Consider the following 22,019-nt stretch of genomic DNA (forward strand, 5'->3'; position numbering starts at 1 on the left):
CACTCTACTTTGGAAGACAAATTGGAATTTATATTCTTTTGGTATACATAAGAGCTGAGCAGGACATCCAGTTATCGGTACTCAAAACAAAGCAAAGCATGAGGTGTGGGTCTGTAACTAGTGTTTGCCTAGAATATATGGGTCCCATCCCCAGGTCTACGTAAGCCAGATGTGGTGATTACTGGACATAAGAGGTAGAGGTCGGAGGATTCCAGTTATATAGCCTAGGATACATAGTCAGGCCCTGTTGCCAAGCAATCAAACAATACATAAATGGAACAATTTTTATCAACCTTTGTGTGCTGGCTAGTTTTATGTCAGTGTGAAACAGGCTAGAGTCATCTGAGCGATGAGACTTCGATTGAGAAAATGCTTCCATAAGCTGGGGCCGCAGGCAAGTCTGTAGGGTAGATTCTTAATTAGTGATTAACCTGGGAAGGCCCAGTCCATTGTGGGTTCGGCTACCCCTGGGCTAGCAGTACTGGGTTCTATAAGAAAGCAGGCTGAGCAAGCTAGTAAGCAGCACTCCTCCATGACGGCTGCATCATCTCCTGCCTCCGGGTTCCTGCCCTGTGGAAGTTGCTGTCCTGACTTCCTATGACAAAGAACTGTGATGCGGAAGTGTAAGCCAAATAAACCTTTCCCTCTCCATGTTGTTTTGGTCATGGTGTTTCATCACAGCAATAGTAACCCTAACTAGGACACTTTGTAAGTCATGAAGAAAAACTAGAAGAAAGACATTAGAAAACATTAGAATTAGAATATCCTCCTCTTCCAGGAAGCTACTTGACCCCCATGGCAGGAGGAAACAACACCCGCACTCACTTGCTGGGCCTTGACTGGATGAGGACTCTGCAGCTGGCTTTTGATGGGCAGTGGCCGTGGGGTCTGCACTGGGGTCAAATTCTGCACCTTTTTTCCTGGCGGGGTAAGCACAGGAGGCAAGGTCAGGGGGTGCTGCTTTTTCACAGAAGTCCTTCCTGTGAGAGGATGACAGGAAACACATGATTGATTGCTCCAACATGCCACCCTGGTCAGTAGGAATGGAAGCTGGTCCCGGAGGGTGATAGGGTGATGGGACTGTTATTGAGCGCATTGATTGCCATGCCTAAGCTTTGACCTAGGAAAGCTCCAAGCTGGCCCCAGCTGCCTCTTCCTAGGTCCTCACTCACCTGGGAAATGCCTCAGGCAGCAGATACACAGGAGAAGAAGGCCAGCCAGCAGCGCCAAGCCCAACAGAGAGCCGAGGACGATGCCAGCGATGGCTCCAGGACTCAGGGCAGAATCTGGAAGACACACACCAAAGGGAGACAAGGAAGCAGGATCCGGGGATGCACTTAAGTTTGTCTGTACCCCCAACTCATCCTTCTCAGGAAGACCCATGAAATCCGAGTTCAGTCCCTGGGACTCTCACAGCAAAAGGACAGAACCAACTCGCTCAGGGTTTCCTCTGAACTCTATACACACACATCATGTCACATGTACATAAATAAACTAACAATCAAATAAATAAAATTTTTTCTTTTTTTTTTTTTTTTTTTTTTGGTTTTTCGAGACAGGGTTTCTCTGTGTAGCTTTGCGCCTCTCCTGGAACTCGCTTGGTAGCCCAGGCTGGCCTCGAACTCACAGAGATCCGCCTGACTCTGCCTCCCAAGTGCTGGGATTAAAGGCGTGCGCCACCACCGCCCGGCCAAATAAATAAAATTTAAAAAGAGACATGAGAGAAGAGACGCTTCTTGTTTCAAGCCAACCAGGTAGTAGGACATTGTCACAGGAGCCCCCCAACACTAACAGAAGTGGAGGGTCGATGTAAAAACCGAAGAATGGCTGGTCAGGTGTTGAGAGGAAGGCAGGAAAAGGTACCACAGCCCAACTTACCCGCTTGGTAGACCCGGCTTTGAGATGGGGTCCCTGGCAGAGACCCCAAGATGGGCAAGATGCGAAAGGTCCAGGTCCCAGGGTTCCGAGGAGGGAGTGGCACGATGGCTGACCGTTCCTGAGGCCCCAGAACGAGCAGGGAGACCCAGTCCCTGCTCATGGTGACTCTATCCAGGTCAGAGCCATCTGTCCATGCCTGGATGTGAAAACCAGTGAGCAGGGTGCCTCGCTCCACATCCCAGGTGAGCACTGCGGCTTCTTGGGCTCTCTGCAGCCTCCACGAGGAAATGGAGGGCCCTGGAAAGGAAAGACACTCGACACTGAGAATCTGGCGGGAAACAGTGAGGAGGGCTGGAACTGAGGGAGGAGGGCTGATTTCTGAACGTCTGGGTTTGGCTGGAGCTCACCAGCAAGGGTGATCTGGTTGCCTCCAGCGCCCAGTGCGCTGCTGCAAAGCACAGAGTAGTTCCCCAGGTCCCAATCCAGGTTGAAGTTGCTGATGAGGAGCTTCCGGCCGTCCTCACTAAGCTGCAGTCGACCCCCACCTCCTGAAGCCAAGGGCCTTCCTTCCCGGGCCCAGGATGCTCTTGAGGGTGGGGGACAGCCAGTGACCTCCAGTGCTACCACCACATCCCCTGGTTCTGTCTCCTCCACTACTGGCTGGAGCAGCACTTCCTGGGGGGCTTCTGTTGGTGGAAGAAGCCCAGTTAAGAGAAACAAGACCTTATTGAATGTGAATAACCAAGTTCTATGTCCTTTGTTAAAGCAAAAGGTGGCAAATGTCCCCTCCCGCTCTGTGACCAGAGGTCACAGTCTGCCTATTCATTCATTTTTGAGTTTTTCTTTTATGTATTTATTTGTTTGTTTTATCTATTGTGTGTGTCCACTACTGAAAGTATGCAGAGATCAGAGAACAATTGCTGGGAGTTGGTTCTAGCCATTCACCACTAGGGTTCTGGGGACCAAACCCAGGTCACCAGGCTTGGTGGCAAGTGCCTTTTCCCATTGTATCATCTCACCCACCCATTCATTCACTCTCCAGCTTCTTCAGCATACATTTACTGAACACATACCACAGGATCCTAGGCTGGGAAACTCATTATTGTTAGCTATCCGTTACTTTTCTCTCTCTCTGGACACCTGAGAAGATGACAGCCCCTTTTCTGAGCCCAGGGGTTTGGGATGGAACACTCTGTTCCTGCTGGCTTCCCACCCTGAAGTACAGGACAAAACTTTGCTTCTCCTCCAGGTTCAAAGAAAAGTCAAGTTTGAGGTCTCAGGGAATGGCTTAGCAGATAAAGGCAATTGACAGCAAGCCTGACGACCTGAGTTCTATCCCTGAGACTTACATGATGGAAGGAGAGACCCAACTCCCAAAGAAAGTGACTAAAGAAAAAGTCACCCACTTCGCTTAAAGATAGCAAGGAGGCCCAGCCCCTCTCACCCGGGATGATCGTGCAGGTGCGTGTCGCCACCAGGTGGCGGGCCAAACAGGTGACTGCGACGCCGCTGAGCTCCGGGCGGGCGGGGACAGCCACCACGAGTGCAGATGGCACCGGCCCTGAACGGACGCCTTCGGGGAGACCCTGGAACTGCAGAGAGGCGGCAGGGACCCCACCGGGCCAGGAGCAGCGAAAGCGGAGACTCCGGTCCGCGGGACCCCCTTCCACTGAGCATTGTGGGGCCCCGGGGGGCAGATCTGCCACGGAGGAGAGATCATCCAGCCTCAGTCCTTTCTTCTTCTCCAGTCCCACCTCCATGCGGGATGCCCCACTCCTTCTCTAGGTTTCTCTCCGCCTCTTTTCCTCGATAGCTCCGCCCTCCCGCGTGCACTGACCCCTTTGTGACTCCCTCCCTCTGCCTTTGCAGGTAACTTCAACCTTCACTGATCCTACTTACCAGCCTAGGTAGCTCAAGCCTTCTCTTTCGAATCTAGCTCTGCCATTTAACTTCGCTGCTCACTGGATTGGGAATTCTCTCTCAGGACCGCCCACCCTCTCCTCCTGCTGGCTCTTCTCCTTCTCCTTGGTATCCTCACCCCTTCAACCGGCAACCTGCATACCCGTGGGCCCCGGCCTAAGCACGTGTATCCTTGTGCCACTTTGTTTGTTCCACCCATTAGCAACTGGTGGGTGTTCTACTCTCAGATATCCCTCCTCCTACCATCCACGCTCACCTAAGTTGTCTCTCCTCCTCCCGCTGCACAAGCCCTTTGTCCCGTCCCACCATTACGTTTCTGCTCTACCCTGATGATGGCGCTCCTCTCCAGGTTATCCCACCTTATTCACAAATGTCCCTGTACCTTCCTGGCTAGCTTTACTCTTTCCCTGGTGGCCACGCTTACTTGAGGTTTTCTCAGAAACTGCTTGCTAGCTCCTCCCCTTCCTGGAAGTCACGCCCATCAGCAGCTATTCCCCATTCCTCTCTGCTAGCTCGGCTTCTTCTCCAGCAGCCGCGCCCACCCGTAACTGTCCCAGCTCCTCCTTGTTGGATCCTCCCTCTCTGAAGGGCACGCCTCCTACTCTGCCCTTCTCATTGCTGTCTCCTCCCTGCCCTGACACCCCGGCCTCCACGTGCTTCCGCTCTCCCTGCTGGATGGACCCACAGCTCTTACCCGCCACAGTGAGGTTGAGCACCGAACGCCTGCGGCGGCCGGTGCGGGGGTTCGCAGCGATGCAGGCGTAAGCGCCGGCGTGGCCTGGCCCCACCGACGGCAGCAGGAGGCGAGGCCCCGCAGGCACTGCGGCCTCTGTGGGGTCTGCCAGACTCCATGCAATGTCCGCAGACGGCCGCGAGGGGGCCGAGCAGTGCAAGGTGACATTGCTGCCCGCAGTAACGTAGAGCTCAGGAACCGCATCGCGGTCGGAGAACACCTTGATGACCGGAGCATCCGGGCCGTCTTAAGTGGGGGGCGAGACAAGGAGGAGGGGGAACTGTAAAGGAGTCACAGACCCTGAGCCCACTTCTCCCCCGGGACTCAAGACTCGAATCCTCACTGGAGACACGTCCCCCACTCACAGAAGACACTGACGTCAGCTGCAGCCTCGGTGTGGCCAAAGGGGCTGCGGACACGGCAGGTGTACCGGGCGTGGTCGCTGCGTACCGGATGTGAGATGAGCAGCTGGTCCCGTTCTGCGCGGATGCGAGGTGGCTCTGCGCCTTCAGGGTCTGGGCTCTCCAGGGCACGTCCGTCTCTGCTCCAACTTAGCTCCCCACTACCTGGATTCCACCCTACGCAGTGCAGACTCAGCTCGGCTGCCCCCTCCTCTGTCTCTGGAGCCTTGGGCTGTACCGACAACTGGGGTAAGGGCTCTGGAGATCCAGAATGGGCTCTGATGAGTCGGAGAGTCCATACACCAGAACTCCCTCCCTGTGCCCCACCCAAGTCTCTGCCTCCTCAGCCCTTCCTTGCTCCCCTAACTGCACCAGGAGCTGTCAGCCCTCCTCCCTCAGATTAAAGACCCCAGTCCTCCTCCCTCCAATCTAGAGATGAAGGCCTCAGACTTGGGTGTCCAAACTCCAAACCTATTCCATCAGTCCCAGGAATCCAGACTCCAGCCCTCTTTCAGACCCAGTGGTCCAGACCCCAATCTTATTCCCTCAGTCCCATGGATTCAGACCCCAGGCCTCTTCCCTGAGACCCAGGGGTCCAGACTTCAATCCTCCTTCAGACCCAGGACTCCAGACCGCAGGTCTCTTCCTCCAGCCCTCCTCCCTTAGATCCAGGGGTCCAGGCCTCAGGCCTCCTCCCTCAGACAAGGTGGGGTCTGCTCCCTGTCTTGGCTCCTATCCCCACTCCCAGGTTCTTTCCTCTGGGAAGGAAGCATATTTACACGGCCAGATTTGCCCAGATGTCTGTGAGGAGAGCAGGCTCTGCAGCTTGTGCTCGGCACCTCAGGGCCCACTTACCATATACACCCACCGTGAACTCCCGAATCTGTTGGGAGACTCCTCCTCTGATGACCTCAACTGTGTACACGCCTGCATCATCCAGCCGTGCAGAAGTGAGTTCCAGACCCCCTCGAATCTGGTCAAATCTCAAGCGGGCTTGATGCATGGGGTCCAGACTGATCAGTGGAGCTTGTGACCCCAGGCCCCCAGCTGCCAGTACCTTGGAGCCCCGGCGCCAGACCACCAGAGGGGCAGGAGGCCTGGGGCTGGGGACTGGAGTCAGAGGGAGCTTGATGGTGGTTCCCACTAGCACAGCAAGGGGCCCCCCCACCTGCTGGGGGAAACTTGCAGCCTGGTGAGTCTCCAAAGAAACTTTGGATTCAGGGTTCTGGGCAGAAAGTTCAAGATTGTGATGCTTCAGAGGTGGCTTTGAACCTGGGGCCTTGCTGGGTACTTTGGTGCCTGGGACTTGAACAGAGAAGGAAGGCCCGGGGTCTTTAGCAGGATCTTGAGAATTGAAACCATCAAAAGCCACTTGGGAAGCAGGAATTTTAGAGAAGGTGACATCAGGGCTCAGATATTGTCCCCCAGAAGACACATTGGTCCAGAATGACCCAGGAACATGGCTTGAATTCAGCCCCTGAGGAAACCAGTTGGAATCAGGGATTCCAGCAGAGACTTCTGACCCTGGAGGCTGATCTGGAAAGTTCTGGCTGGGGGGCTGGCTGGAGACTTTTGAAACAAAGCCCTGAGAAGAGCCCCCTGAGTCTGAGGAGGAGACAGAGGGTCGCTGAGGTCTAGAAGTTGGCTGGAGGGCAAGGAGCCCTGCTCCGAATGCTGCAGAGGAGAGGAGGGAGGGGACAGCATTGAGAGACTGCTAAGGAGCAGGCTGCTGGGGGGGGGGGGGTGGCACAGGGAACTTACCCAGGAGTAGGAAGAGCAGCAGAGCTGATGGGAGGCCCATGGTGATGGTCGCACTCTGGAAAGGACACTACACCGAGATCCACAGCTTGCATCGTCCCAGGTCTGACAAGTCCAGCAGGAATGGTGGCTTAGCTTCCTGGGTGGGGAAGGAAGACAGACCTGTGGGAGGTGCCAGGGTCCCCTGGCATGATATAGTGGCTAAGTGACCCACCCCACCCTTCTTGTCCATCAGAAGATGTATGGAGAGGCCTAGAATGATCCTCCACTCCTCACCCTCAGGGGAAGGTGGACTCTCAGCTGGAACTGTGGACACCATGCAGGAAGACTTCCTTCAGGAGTGTCTAAGAAATCAGAGCCCTTCCTGTGAACTCCCTGCCTGGCTCAGGTTTCTTGCTTTCCACTGTCTTACCTGAAGCTTCTCTGACCCTGGCCCCTTCTGTGACTCCCTGATGTCCTCAGAATCAAGTCTCCAGTTGATGTCTCTGTCGAGACCATCTCCCCTGAGACCTAGAACTCAATTTCCATTGTCCAACACCTGCTAAACTCAGCATCTCCCCTCTGACCAGCACTTTAGGGTGGCTCCATTGTCCGTGCAAAGGCTGGGGACCCCTCCCACGGGCTTCCTCCCTGACACTGCCATCAATCTCTGGCGCCGCCTAGATTTCTCTGCCGTTTTCTCCTCTTGGTGCCTACTGCTCAGACCTTATCATCTTCACCTACATCCCCCACCTGCTTCCTGCAATCTCCTACTCTGGTTAGGACCCCTCCCTGGCCAGCTGACCCTTCCCTCCATGTGACAGCTTTGCCTGGCTCCACAGCATCCTCTGCAGACATTCTCACAGGACCCACCCACTTCTCTGCACTCCATCCCTTATCCCCCTGAATATGGTGCCCTTCTGATGCCATCTCACCTCCCAGCCTTTGCAAGCATTCTTTTCCTCTACCTGGAATGCTCTTTCCCCCTCCAGTCTGGCTGCCTCATAACTGGTCCTTCAGGTCTCACCTCATTAATAGCTACAATAATAATGACAACTTAAGTTTAGCCAGGAACTATGCTAAATTCTATCTGTGCGTTATCATCAGGATGATTTCTTCTGAATGTCCTGAGCAGGATGTTTGGTCCTCATTTGCCAGGCCAAGAGATGATGATGCAGAGAGGTCAGATTTCCTGTGGGAGGTTACACAGCCAGGAGGAGAGGCTGGTCAGACTGCTTAGTCCTTCAGAAAGCTTTCCTAATCCCCCTTGATAGGCTTTAGACCTCTGCTCAGTTCTGAACCTATGAGACTTAGTATAGTGCTCATATGCTGGTGGGAGGCACCGAGCATGCTCTATGTATCACATACAGCTCTTTGCTATGTCAGAAAACTGAAAAAAAATATTGTTTTGTTGGGCATGGTGGAACACGCCTTTAATCCCAGCACTTGGGACGTAGAGGCAGGCAGATCTCAGTGAGTTCGAAGCTATCCTGGTCTACATAGGGAGTTCCAGGACAGTAGAGAGACCTTGTATCAAAATAATTAATTAATTAATTAATTAATGATAATAATAATGATGTTTTAATTTATTCTTTGAGAATTTAATATATTTTTATATCTTTTCCTGTCCCCCAACTCCTTCCAGATCTTTTCCAACCTTCTTACTCACTCATCTTCATATTCTTTCTCTCTCATAATATAAAGTAAAATAAAATAAAATAAAGCACAGAGTCCATTTTGTGTTGGCTGACTCTGCTTGACCATGGGGCCTGTCCTGGGATATGGTCGATATATCTAGTGTTGTACCATTGAAGAAGACTGATTTTCCCTCTCCAAGTTATCAATTTCAAATAGCTTCTTGGCTAGGGGTAAGGATTTGTGTCCATTTCCTATTATCCATGCAGGGATTTTGCCTGGCTTGAACTTGCACAGGTCTTTGTGCATACTGTCCACAGTCTCTTGGGGTTCCTATGTGCATCAGTCCTGTTGTGCCTGGAAGATGCTGCTTCTTTGGAGTCATCTGCCACTTTTTGCTCTTACAGTCTTTGCACCCCCTCTTCTGAACAGATCCTTGGGCATTAAGAGGAGGGGTGTGATATACATATCCCATTTAGATAAATGGATAATGAAAATACATTTACATATTGGAAGACAATTCAGCTGCTCAGAAAAATGAAATTATGAAAGTTGTAGGTGTTAAAAATGATAAGCGGCACTGGTTACTGTTCCGAAAGGTCATGAGGCACGAACCATTACAAAATCCAGTATTAGAGCTTTATTAGGAGGAAGTGGGGGGGGGGCAAAAGAACCATGCGGGAAGAAGCACGTGCAGAGAGCAGAGGGGGGTGGCAAGAGAGAGCAGAGCAGAGAGGAGGGGGAGTCTGTGTCTGGCTCTAAGGATTCCCGTGCACATGCGCAGGTGGGCTTACGGAGCTACACCACGCATGCGCTGATTGCATGACCATGCCGTGCACACGTAATCACCAGCGTGCACTGATGATGTAAGATGCAAGACCCCTTGCTTAGCTCCTGTACTGCGCATGTGCAGTCATGAAGCTGGAGTGGGGGCAGAATCCTAACAGTAAGTAAATGAAGGGAGCTGGAAACAGTCATCCTGAGTGAGGTAGCCCAGAAAGACAAACATTGTGTTTTCCGTCATATGTGGATGCTAGCTTTTAAGCTTTAGCTGTGTGCTTCTCACTTGACCATTTAAGTTCCATGGGGAGCTGTCACTCCATCCAGCACTTGAGAGTCTGAGACAAGAGGACATCCTGTTCCAAGTTCAAAAGTTCAAAGCCTGCCTGTGCTACAGGCCAGGGTGGGCAATTTAGTGAAACACTCAAAGAGAGGGCTGGGATGTGATTGGGTAATATAGTGCTGGTCTAGCATGAACTGCTTGAAGGGCTATGTGTATGGCTCAGAAGTAGAACCCTGCCTAGAACCCACTATTGAGGAGCTGGGGGTGTGGCTCAGTGGTAGAGTCACTTCCTAGAATCTCCCAGTGAGGGGCTGGGGCATGGCTATTCCTAGCAAGTGTAAGACTCTTGAGTTCAATCCCCAGAACTAACCCCAAACAGATAAACACATGGAGCTGGCTTGGTAGCACACACCTGAAATTCCAACACTTAGGAGGCAGAGGACAAGCCTGGGCTACACACCAAGTTTCAGGTCAGCCTGGGATAATACTCTTGTGAGCCGCAAGAATATATTATAGAGATTCAGCTGTGTATTAAAGCTATACTTTGACTAGCCAAGGGTCTGTCAAAAGGCAAGCCATTTATTATGGAATATTTGGTGTTATCCAGTTTTTAATATTTCAGCTGTCTTTTGCTATGAAATTCTTGTGTGCCGAAATACTATAGACCATTTGGCAAACAGCTAAGCTTCACAGACCTGCTTAACTTCTAGGTAACTAACTCCCCCTCCCACAGCCTAGGAGACAAGCAGGCTGCTAGATGCATAGCTTTATTTCTTGTGCAAATGAAGCTCATACCATCCATCCCCTTCCTTGCCTAGGGGCATGGCAGAGAGACTGACTGAGGACAGTAGTGCTTTTTGCATAACCAGGTGCAGTAAGGACTGGAGCGGAATTCCAGAGGCAGACACAGAACCGCTGGCCAGAGAGAAGAGAGGAAGACAGAGGTTCTGTAGAGGGTAAAGCAGATCTCTTGTAGAGTTTATCAGGGCCAGGGGTAGGGAGCCAGGAAGGATATAGATGGAGGGCAAAGGAACAGAGGACAAAGATCAGGTCAAAAGCATAGGAGCTCACTAAAACTATGAGGACAGGAAAACTGGGCACAGAGAGGAGCTGAATGGAAGGACAGAGCTGAAACTGTAGATAGAATTGACCTAGAAGAATCAAGTGAGTGGACTAAAGAACTCAATGTGCTTAGATTCATTTGATATCCCTCAGATTAGAATCCTTAGCCGCTTGTAGCATCTGTTCTGGACCCTGATAGAAATCTCCTCAAGGCAGGAGGAGGGAATTCGTTATAATACCAAGGCCCTATCTCACCACCAACAATAATATAAATAAAGGAGGTAAGAGAAAAAGGAAAGGGAGAGTAGGGCTTCTACTCCATCCTCAGATCTAATAAGTTCCGTGATAGCTGTGCCCAGAGGACTCAGAGGAAGTTCCCAGACCACTTTCAGACTTGTTCCAGCGCACTTTGCTGTGTGGCAAAACAATCCTTGTAACACAGCTGCTATTGCTGTGCAACCTCTGGAGCAGCCCCTTGGGGAGGAGTCTTGGCTGTTGGCCCACAGCCTTGGCTGAGGCCCTAGGCAACTGCTAGCTTGGGTCAAGAGCTCCAGCCTGCCAAGCATTTATTTCACTGCATGCCTATAACCTCAGCATTAGAAGAGACTGAGGTTGGAGGAACTTGAGTCTGAAGCAAGCCTGGCTTATATAGGAAGACCCTGACTCCACAAAGAGGGTTAGGTGGGAATGGAGAGATGGATCAGAGGTTAAGAGCACTTGCTGCTTTTTCAGAGGACCATGGTTCAATTCCCAGTACCCACATGGTAGCTCACAACCATCTGTAACTCCAGTTCCAGGGAATCCAGTGTTCTCTTCTAGCCTGTGGTAACTGCATGCATGTATGTGGCACACAGACACACACATACACATCAAATTTAAAGATAAGTATGTTGCTTTTAAATAAGTGGCGCTGTTACCGTGCAAGAAAGGTCATGAGGCACGACAAAACCCAGTATCAGAGCTTTATTGGGGGCGGGGGGGGGGGGGGGGGGAGCATGGCCAGGCCTGTTGGAAAGACATGTGAGGAGAAGGGCAAGGGGGGGGGGGGGGCGAGGAGAGAGCAGAAGAGAGGGGAGGAGTCTGTGACTGGCTTTTTAAGGATTCCCTTCCCTGCACATGTGCATGTGGGCTGATGGAGCTACACCACGCATGCGCAAATTGCATGCCTGAGCTGCGTCTGCAATCACGAAGCGCATGGATTACGTAGGATGTAAGACCCTCGCTAATGAACTGTGCATGTGCGGTCATATAGCTGGAGGAGTGGCTGGAATCCTAACAAAGTAATCAAACGTCTTTTTAAGACAGGGTCTCTGTAGCCCTGGCTATCCTGGAACTCAACATGTAGACCAGGCTGGCCGCAAAATCACAGAGATCCACTCTGTCTCCCGAGTGCTGGGATTAAAGGTGTGCACTACTACACCAGTAATAAATCTATTTTAAAAAGAGGATTTGGCATAGGTTAGTGTTGCTCTCACTTGGCCAGAGAAGCCTTTCTGCAACGAACAGCAGTTAATGCAGAGATTCATAACTGGTCAAAGTGCTGAGATGAAGTGAGTTTTTTTCCAACATAATATTTTTGTTGATTATTTGGGAATTTTACACAATGTATCCTGACCACACTCACTTTCCAGTCTTCCCAGGTCCATCCCCAACTTGTGGCCTCCCCCAAAAAAAGAAGAGAAAGAAAGAAGAAAAAGGAAAAAAAAATACACCAAGTCCAATTTGTGTTGCCCTATACTCATTGAAGCACGGTCAAACTCCGAGTTGCCAGCCCCTTAATGAAAATTGAGTCCTTCCCCACCCCACCCCACCAGCCATCAACTGTGAAGAGCTACACTCCAGCATCCCTATCACAAGTTTAAGGGCTCTGTCCAATGGCTTCCTGTCTAGACTGTTTCTTTTTGAAGGGAAGGGGGTTGTCACAGAGGCCTTCATGTCTCTCATTCTCAACTGTGAGTCTGCAGTCATTAATACCACTGCAATAGAAGCTTTTGCCCTTTACAGTCAGCAGTAGCACGGATCATGGACTTCCACATGGTTTCTGGCGACAGCATAGACCACAGACATCAACATGGCCCTTGGCAGCAGCACAGGCCTGTTGTGGAATATTACTTTAACTGGGCAAACATTTGTTTATACTACATTTGTTTAATTATGAAAAGATGTGTTGCTGTTTCACCTCGCCTAAGGTACATAACTGGTCTAATAAAAAGATGAACAACCAATAGCAAGGCGGGAGAGGAATAAGCAGGGCTGGCAGGCAGAGAGAATAAGTAGGAGGAGAAATCTAGCTCAAGAGAGGAGAAAGTGGGACACACCCAGGGCCAGAATCCAGGCAGCTGCCAGACAGACAGACAGAGAGGTAGCAGCAAAGTAAGATATACAGAAAGAAAGAAGGTAAAAAGCCCCAAGGCAAAATGTAAGTGAAAAGAAACAGGTTAAGTTAAAAAAAAATAATAATAAAGCTAGCCAGAAACGAGCACAAGCTAAGGCCAAGCATTCATAACTAATAAATCTCCATGTCATGATTTGGGAGCTGGTTGGTGGCTCAAAAGAAAGTATGATGCTCAGGCCTCATACACATGGCCTTCAGTGGTAACACAGATCATGGACATCCACAGGGCCTCCAGCAGCAACAGGGAACACAGACCTCAACATGGTCCCCAGTGGTAGCATTGACCACAGACTTCAATACAGCCACAGGGCTGAAGCATGGACCACGGATAACAACATAGCCCTTGGCAGCAGCATGGGTCACTGACATCAACATGGTCTCAGGCAGCAGCACAGGCCATGAACATCAACATGGCATTCAGTGCTAACATGAACATGCACATCAACATGACCATGGTAGCAACACAGACCACAGACACCAACATGGCCTCCAGCAGCACATGGACCATGGAGGTTTTTCAAGAAGGTCCAAGCCAGAAAATGAACTGTTCTCCATCTCCAACATCCTGTCCTTGTTCAAGCCAGGATGATCATCTGGCTGGGCAGCACATTCGAGGCCAGAGCCTGCTGCACACCACCCCGGGCCCTACTTGGTAATGACATGCTCCCCTGACCAGCAGCTACACTTTCACACCTGTCTCGTCTCTAGTTCTACCTCTTGCTGCACACAAGCCTATCCATTCAGCCATCTTCCCACCTCTCCATCACACATTTGTTTACTGAAGTGGCATTGAAAACTACATATATATATTTTTCCTCCCAAATGGCTTTACATGCAAATACTTATTGCAATGAGTCATGGTCTGGTTCGAGGTTTCTAGTTTCTAAAGAACTATAAACACTGGATTATCACTGAGAATTGTCTTAGATATCCTGTTGCTGCCCAGAGTCAGGGTGATCTTGAGGCTTCACAGGGCATCTGGGGATAGGATTCTTAAGAGTTCCAGGCCACTGCACACCTTCCTGTCCTTGGTGCCAGCTGCCCTGTGGCTCATCGGGTACAACCTTTGTGCTTGCAACCTGTGGTCGGTGCTGTAGCTTGCCATCTCCTCTACCCAGCAGGGTGAGCAGCATGGGCTGCAGCAGCATTGGCTTCATGCTGTGGGCCAGCCCATGGGCCTAGGACTGGCCATATTCAGTAACGACATGCTTCTGTATCAGCTCTAGGCTGCCACACACAGTGGTCCCATGCTGCAGGTCAGCCTGCTGGCCCAAGACCAGTGGTATTCAGTAATAATATGTTCTTGTCTGCTGCAGCCATGCTCCCATACCCTTCACGGCCATGTCTCTAGTTTTCTAGTCATTCTCCACCGCATGCACAGCTCTGCTCCTCCATCTTCCCTTCCAATTTTGTGAGACCACTTTTTAAAAGTATCTTCCCATAAGATCTGCCTGTTAGAAAGAATCTAACAGCTGGAGGAGGGAGCAAGTACATGAAATTAGTAGCTATGGTTATCTGCACAAGAATTAGCCAACAAGATCAGTCCACACATTACAGCAGACAGGACTAATTATAATGAGTGGGTTACAAAAATAATTAAAAAATAAGAGGATGTGAAGATAGGATGGGGACATACTGGAGGAGATGGGGTCTTACTATGTAGCTCTGGCTGTTCTGGAACTAGGTATATAGACCAGGCTGGCCTTGAACTCACAGAGATCTGTCTGTCTTGGCCTCTGCCTCCCCAGGGCTAGGATTTAATGCCTGCACCACCATGCCTGGCAAGATAGATCGTATACATCTATGGAATGTTCAAAAAATAAATCAAAGATATTCTAGGTTTGGAGAGAAGGCAGAGGCTGAGTGGTTACTTCCTGCTCTTGCTGAGGACCTAAGTTCTCTGGCCAGCACCTGTCAGGGGTTCATAGCCACCTGTACCTCTAACTCCAGTGGATCCTTTGTCTCTGGCTTCCAGAGGCACCTCTAATCACGGACACACACCTTCGTGCCATACACACACATATACACACAAATAAAGGGTTCCGGCAGCTTGGTGATTACAGCGGAGGGAGGGCTGCCACACACAGTCAGACTACAGATTTATGAGCAGACTAAGGTTCATGCTGGTTAAGCCATGAAATATCGGAGTGACTGACTGGTCATGCCATAAAAAGCAACCTGTATTCAAAGCTATTGCTATTCTAATCCCACCTGATGAGCTGGAACCTTGACTCAAAGGACATCTGCCTCAGGACCCTGGAGCTAGAAAGCAGCCAGAGGTGGGGTCTGAACTCTAGGCCTAGAGACACAGAACCCATCCTCTTAACTATGACACCGTGCTGTCCCCATGTGCTCTGGTCTGCCAGGGACAGCTTGGTAAGGATGAATGTGAGGACAGAGACTCTGTATCTGACTGTAGGGCCCTGACCTCTTCATCTCACCTAAGGATTTGGTTTGTTGTTTTGTTTTTGCACTATGAGGCCCATATTGGCCTCAAACTCATGGCATTCCTCCTGCCTCGGCCTCCCGGGTGCTGGGATTCTGGTCAACAGCCACCATGTTTGACTTGGTTCGATTCCTCCATTGCTGGTCTCTTGCATGCTAGGCAAGTGCTCTGCCACTGAAAGACATGCCCAGCCCACAAGTCTTCTTGGCCTATGTGTCCCTCAGCAGACAAGACTCTAGCCTCATTCCTTTTTGGGTGCCAAGTCTCAGTAGGGATCTGTCTGCCCAGACAGCAGACTGCCCAAATCCTCTGGAGCTAGGAGCCCTTGTCTCTCTGATATTCTTCCAGCACTCATCTGGACTCCATCTTTGGGAAGGTTCTCTGACCCCATCAGCCAGGCTAGAAATCTCACATGAGACCCCAAAGGCCAGTGTGCCTCCCCACCCAGCCCTCATCAACCTGTACTACAGTTGCTTCTGCCAGCTTCCGTTCCTTTACAGTGAAGTCAATGGTCGGGATGTGACTCAAAGGCTCACTCCTCAGCCTCACCCTGCACAGGGCCTGTCACATGGGAGATTTAGGTAGATGTTTGATGAGTGAATCAAACAATGGACATCCACAGAATGAGGAAACAGAGGCAGTGTCTTGGAAAGGCACAGTTTTATTGCAGAGTATCAGGGAGGGTCTCAGATCCGCCCCACCTCCTTCAGCTTAGCCACAAGGTCCTCTGTGGTCTCCACCTTAACTCCTGCTAAGCGTTGAGGGGGCTCCTCCACACTGATCACAGAGACCTTGGAGGTCAGGTCCACACCCAGGTCTCCAGGCTTGATCACTTCAATCTTCTTCTTCTTGGCTTTCTGCACACAGGAATCAGTGGCCCATGGGGCTTACCAAGCCTTGTCCTAACCCTACCTCCTGCTGGTGAGTGGTGCATGCACAGAGTCATATGTGTTCCCAGAATCCCTCAGGACCTCCCTGCTGGCCAGGGCTGTGATTTCTCACAGCTACACCGGATATAGTCTATCCCTACAGGCTCGGATGCCCTGGGATGCTCAATTACAGCAGAAGATCTCCCTTAGTGACCCACCCTAAGCTTCTCACAGAGCACAGGGAGAACAGGTGTCCTTTTGGCTATGGTACATAGATTGCAGTGAGCTGACCTACTGAAGCCTCACATTGGCTAACTTGACCCACTGAACCCTCCTACTGGCCAAGGTGACACACTCAACCTTCCACATTGGCCAAGGTGACTCACCCAACACCATTTTGGTCAAGCTGACTGAAAATACTTATCCTGCTTGCTGTGCAGATTTGTGATCAACTTCCTTTTGACCAAGAGACCTTAGCTCCCACCAAGGTGCCCTATACAATGACTTCCAACTGGCAAAAATGACCATGAGCCTTCCCTCATGAGCCAAGGTGACTGGATGAAGCCTTGTAATTTGTCCAGGATTGTCTTGTGAACTCCCACCGGCTAGGATGACAGGAAGAAACCCCTCTGGGGTCTGCAGAGACTTTCTACCAGCTGTGACCCTGACAGGTTCTCCTGTTATTACACTAGCCCATTAACTTTACCACTGGCAGAGATGAGCCTGGGAACTGCTATCCAAAATGGCCAGGTGACCCTCTCCTTCGGATGGTATATCCCTTGTGCCATCCAATCACTGAGGATGCACCCGTCCTTCCCACAGGAGGGCCCAGTGGCTTGCCACCAACTACTCACCATGATGTTGGGTAGTGTGGCATAGCGAGGCTCATTGAGCCTCAGGTCAGCAGTCACCACAGACGGCAGCTTCAGGCGTAGGGTCTCCAGACCCCCATCGATTTCCCGTTCCACTTTGATCTTGTCTCCCTCCAGCGTCACCTGAGAGGCGAATGTGCCCTGGAGGAGACGGCATCGGAGAAAAGCCAATTCAAAACAGGCACTGAGCTGGCCTTGGGCTCTACCGCTGAGCACACGCACAGAGAAGTGTATGAGTGGATGAGAGCAGAAGGCAAGCGTCCCTGTGATACGTAAAACCAGGGGTGACCCACAGTGAGCAAACTTTGGTGGGGGCTTATCCTCACTTCTTCATTCAAACGTGGCAATGGGGTTGGAGAGGCGGCTTGGTGGTTAAAAGCGCTTGCTGCTCCTGCAGCGGTCCTGGGTTTGCTTCCCAGCATGCATGTCGGGGGCTGACGACTGCCTGTAACTGTAACTCCAGTGTTCTGATGCCCTCTTCTGGCCTCTGTAGACACTGGCACACACGTGCACACTGCCCTTACCCTGCTATTTTAACACTAGCTACATTTATCATTTTTATTACATCATGTGTGTGTGTGTGTGTGTGTGTGTGTGTGTGTGTGTGTGTGTGTGTGTGTGTGTGTGTGTATGCATGTCCACAGTGGCTAAGAGAGGGTGCTGGAGCTCCTGGAACTGGAGTCACAGGCAGTGAGCTGCCTGACATGGATACTGGGAAACATGCTCTTAACTGATGAGCCATCTCTCCAGCCCTCAATACCAGTTAAAGAACCTGAACCAGGCTCTCAATTCTGCTGTAGAAGCAGGAACTTGGAGGCTGGGACGTAGCTCAGCTGGTACAGTGCTTGTCTAGTATGCACAAAGCCTTGTGTTCCATCCCCAGCACCGCATAAACTAGGGCTGCTGGTGCACGCCTGTCATCACAGCACTCAAGAGGTGGAGGGAGAACAAGGGTCTCACAGTGGGTTCGAACTCAGGCAGTCAGACTTGCTAGCAAGAGCCTTTATCTGCTGAGCTGTCTCACGATGTCCTACTTAGTTTAAACTGAAAACTTGACATCTGAGGTGCACTCTCATGACTCTGGCAACGCGTAGACCCTGTGTCAAAATGTGTCAGGCTGAGTGAACTTTGTGCATTTTTGCAAATGTGTGGGTGTACAGGTGCATGTGGAGTCCAGAGGACAACAATTGGTGTCTTCCTCAGTCATGCTTCATCTTATTATTCTTAAATTTTACACTTATTTATTTATTTGTGTGTTTACTTAGTGTGTGTGTGTGTGTGTGTGTGTGTGTGTGTGTGTGTGTGTGTGTGTACAACTTGGGGGAGCTGGTTTTCTCCCATCATGTCAGCAGGCATGGTGGCAAACACCTTTATCCATGGAGCCATCTCGACAGCCCTCTACCTTATTTTTTGAGACAGGGTCTCTCATCACAATCACACACTTTAAGTGTGCACAGCTTACTGTGGGTCCCTGGTTTCTCAGTAAAGCTGTTCTAAAAACCAGGACAGTCGAGTAACTGGTAAACGTGTCTCTTCACAGCAGTGATTCATTCGGTGTAGGCAAGAAAGATCCCTTTGAGCAGCGACCTGAAGCAGAGCACTGAGGGAGCCAGGAGCAAACGGGAAAACAGCAGGTGCAAAGGTCCCAGGGAGGAGCTGAGCTAGGAGGATGAGGTCAGGTGCTCCTTACCCCAGCCTCACCTGCGGCCAGTCCAGAAGTCCAGCTGTCATCTGACCTGTCTGGTTACAGTCATCATCGATGGCCTAGTAGGGAGGGAGAGGGAGGACTTTGTGATAATGGCTGGGATGGTGCCAGCTCACTTAGACTTCTTATCAATAACAGTGCTCAGTAGGTCAGGATACTTAGGCTTTGCAAGCTGTTCCAGCAGGTCACATAGCACTCTAGCTACAGGAGATATGCATGTGGACATGTGTGGGTAAACCAATAAAACTTTATGGGCAAAACAGATGTTGCCTGGAGCCATAGATTGCTGATTGCTGGTCTAGAATGATTTCCTCCCTAGGACCAAGGGAATAAGCAGTCACTTATGCAGGGATGTGGAGACCCCTGTGTAGTCATCCATTCACCTAACTTACAAGGCAGCCAGGATCTGTGGCAGACACAGCAGAAACCGGAAGGAACAAGAGCAAAGTCAGGAAAAGTATTCCACCCACTCTCCCCTCCTTACTCCACTGATTGGTTCAGGGGTGGGCACAGGACTCAAGCTGGAACATGAAGTCTTGGTGTTCCTGCAGCTGCTAAATGCCAGGCTGCCAACACCTGGTACCAATGATACCTGGACCCCAACCCCATGAGGCCCTGTCTCTTTGGTTTGTTCTCCGATTCAGCACTTGGCCTCAATTTACGGAATGCTGCTGTGACTCCTGGGCTTTGGTAATGTCTTCTATTATCTGATTTTCACAGTGCTGGCAGGACCCACATGACCAGCACCCATACTCTCTCCCCAAGGCTGGCCCGGTTTCCTGGAGCTCCTTCCCCCATCCCTAGGAGCCCAGCTGTCTCCCAGGCTTCCTGTATCCTCTGCCTCTATGGCTCATTGATCTCCCACCTTCTCAGCACCCATCCCTAATCCCTTTATCTCTCTCCTCCCCTCTGCCTGCGGCTCTTCCCATACACCTCTTCTGCCCTCCTCCTGTGACACCATGAAGTGTATTATTTTTTTAAAGATTTATTTATTTTATGTACATGAGTTCTTTATCTGCATGGATGACTTTATACCCGAAGAGGGCATAAGATCCCACTGTAGAGAGTTGTGAGCCACCACATGGTTGTTGGGAATTGAACTCAGGACCTCTGGATGAGCAGCCAGTGCTCGTAACTGCTGAGCCGTCTCTCCAGCCTTTGTGAAAAAGGCAGCTCCCACAGGAAGGGCAGTGTCCCCGGGTCTCCAGAGCAGACAGGTCAAACAGTGGCAAGACTACCTCAGTGAGCCCCAGTACAGCCCAGTCATCACCTTGGTCCACCTTCTCCAAACTCCAGACCATTCATCCTGGCCCCAGAGGAGATCCTCTCCCTCTCCTGCTCACAGATCGGCTGTGGCTCCCTAACACACTCAAGTCTGTTTCAAGGCTAGGCCAGTCTCCTGAATTCCTACCCACATCTCCCCGATGTCTCAGCCCTTCATACACCAAGTGTCTGACTCTTCCTTCAGCATGTACTTTGGTTATTTGCACTCCTAACACAGACAGTTATCAAGCCAGACTCAGCATATTCTTAACCTGTTACTGGCCCTATACTGCCCCTGGCTTGGGCCAGGTCTCTGTCTCACCCATCCAACCAAAGCTTGCTGAACTCCAAACGTGGCCAGAAGCATCTTTCTGACACTCACAGCAGCCTGTGTTGCAGCTCTGTCAGTGGAGATGGCAGGGTCCTGGGCTGCTTGACCCCCGGGGTTGTGTCAACTGCCAGGCCTGAGCCTACTGCCCTGTGGTCTTACACCCACCCTAAGAAGGGTGAGGAGTGGGCAAGGGAAGGACTGGCACACCAACCTGCTTGCCCAGGAACAAAAGGTCCACCTTCTCCTTCTCGGCCAGCTTGGCGAGGACCCGGGCCACCTGCAAGGGGCCTAAGCTTTCTGCCTGTGCCACCGGCACCTCCACGTGGATGCCTCTGTCTGCACCCATGGCTAGAGCAGTACGGATGGTCTCCTGAAGAAGGCGGAGCAGTTAACGAGACATCTTTCATCACGATCGTGATCAAATACCCCAGGCTCAGGCTCCTCCCTCAGACCCAGGGTCCAGGCCCCAGCCCTCCTCCTTCAGACCCAGGGGTTCAGATAGCTTTCTCCCTCAGACCCAGGGTCCAGGCCCCAGCCCTCCTCCTTCAGACCCAGGGGTTCAGATAGCTTTCTCCCTCAGACCGAGGCGTCAGACTTCAATCCTCTTCCCTCAGACCTAGGAGTTGAGGTCCCAGCCTCCTTGCTCACACTCAGGGTCCCCAAGCACCTGGCACTGTGAGGGGCCACAGCTGACAGCGATGACCTCCTTCACCAGCTTCTTCTCTTTCAGCCGCACAGCCTCCTCCACCGCAATCTCACAGAAAGGGTTCATGGAGTGCTTCACGCCATCGGTGACCACTCCAGACTTGTCAGGCTTTACCCGGATCTGTGTGGCAGACAGGGAAGACAAGCATCAGGGAGGGGCTTAAGGCCAGGGTCTTAGTGCTGACCTTGCACAGCTAGACGGGACAGCAGAGGTCCACAAAGGGCCAAGACCACCTTGTCTCGCTACGGTCATGGGTTCTAACCCATGCCATTTAGAACTCACAGATGATGCCAGGCACCCTCTCATCTCTCATTCAGATTTTACTAAGCAGCAGGGCCATTTGTCATGGTTGTGTGGACTCTGTCTCTACTCTTGGCGTGTGTGTGTGTGTGTGTGTGTGTGTATACAAATGTGTATATTTATGGGAGAAAGTTTGTATGCTTCAGCCCCAGGAAATCACAACACTAGAGTGGCTGAGGCAAGAGGTTCAGGAGCCCGAGGTCAGCTGTGAAGTGAGGTCAGCTCAAAACAAGCAGCCAAATTCAGTTTCACAGACCTAAACTCCGGACGTGGGGAGAGCGCCCCCTTTAGAGGCCCAGAGGAGACCTGGTTTATTAAATTTGTGTATTTTTAAACACTTGCTGCTCTTCCAGAGCACTGGGGCACCACAACTGCTTGTAACTCCAACTAGGGGATCTGACGCCCCCTTCTGGCTGCTGCATGTACTGTACTCACATATAAACACACATATACATGTAATTAAAAATAAAAATCCTAATGCTGTTGTGTGTTTGTGTGTGCCTTCATGTGTGTCATGGGATGCACACAGAGATCGAAGGACAACTTCACTTGCTTCACCTCTAGCGCCAGGATTACAGGTGTGTGTCACTGGCTGCACCCGATACTGCCACCCACCCCAAATGACGTCACCTGCTCTGAGCCACTGCACCTAGTCTCATGCAATAATCTAGCTCGGAGACCAGCTCTCATCACCCCCATCCGC

The 22,019-nt window shown here is 51.1% G+C and overlaps 2 protein-coding genes and 1 long non-coding RNA gene across 3 annotated transcripts in view; 1 reads left to right on the top strand and 2 right to left on the bottom strand.

The window, feature by feature from the left end:
- The window catches only part of Vsig10l (V-set and immunoglobulin domain containing 10 like), a 19,049-nt gene extending 1,942 nt beyond the window's left edge, over positions 1–17,107 (bottom strand). The window contains exons 1-10 of the mRNA XM_052760933.1: positions 16,994–17,107; positions 6,694–6,829; positions 5,788–6,606; positions 4,897–5,190; positions 4,493–4,777; positions 3,323–3,577; positions 2,286–2,564; positions 1,879–2,175; positions 1,173–1,286; positions 826–980 (exon numbers count right to left, since the gene is read on the bottom strand). Of these exons, the coding sequence (XP_052616893.1) occupies positions 826–980; positions 1,173–1,286; positions 1,879–2,175; positions 2,286–2,564; positions 3,323–3,577; positions 4,493–4,777; positions 4,897–5,190; positions 5,788–6,606; positions 6,694–6,733 (2,538 nt within the window). The 5' untranslated portion in view covers positions 6,734–6,829; positions 16,994–17,107. The remainder of the gene's footprint in view (positions 1–825; positions 981–1,172; positions 1,287–1,878; positions 2,176–2,285; positions 2,565–3,322; positions 3,578–4,492; positions 4,778–4,896; positions 5,191–5,787; positions 6,607–6,693; positions 6,830–16,993) is intronic.
- On the top strand, positions 5,144–8,409 carry LOC128124532 (uncharacterized). The gene is made up of 2 exons (XR_008222897.1): positions 5,144–5,882; positions 6,926–8,409. It is a non-coding gene; the product is annotated as an uncharacterized LOC128124532 (long non-coding RNA).
- The window catches only part of Etfb (electron transfer flavoprotein subunit beta), a 14,250-nt gene continuing 8,144 nt past the window's right edge, over positions 15,914–22,019 (bottom strand). The window contains exons 2-6 of the mRNA XM_052760936.1: positions 20,978–21,136; positions 20,522–20,680; positions 18,713–18,775; positions 16,994–17,152; positions 15,914–16,127 (exon numbers count right to left, since the gene is read on the bottom strand). Of these exons, the coding sequence (XP_052616896.1) occupies positions 15,957–16,127; positions 16,994–17,152; positions 18,713–18,775; positions 20,522–20,680; positions 20,978–21,136 (711 nt within the window). The 3' untranslated portion in view covers positions 15,914–15,956. The remainder of the gene's footprint in view (positions 16,128–16,993; positions 17,153–18,712; positions 18,776–20,521; positions 20,681–20,977; positions 21,137–22,019) is intronic.

This window comes from Peromyscus californicus, unplaced genomic scaffold (assembly GCF_007827085.1).
Source record: "Peromyscus californicus insignis strain IS unplaced genomic scaffold, ASM782708v3 Scaffold_4__1_contigs__length_199733344, whole genome shotgun sequence".
Classification (NCBI taxonomy): domain Eukaryota; kingdom Metazoa; phylum Chordata; class Mammalia; order Rodentia; family Cricetidae; genus Peromyscus; species Peromyscus californicus.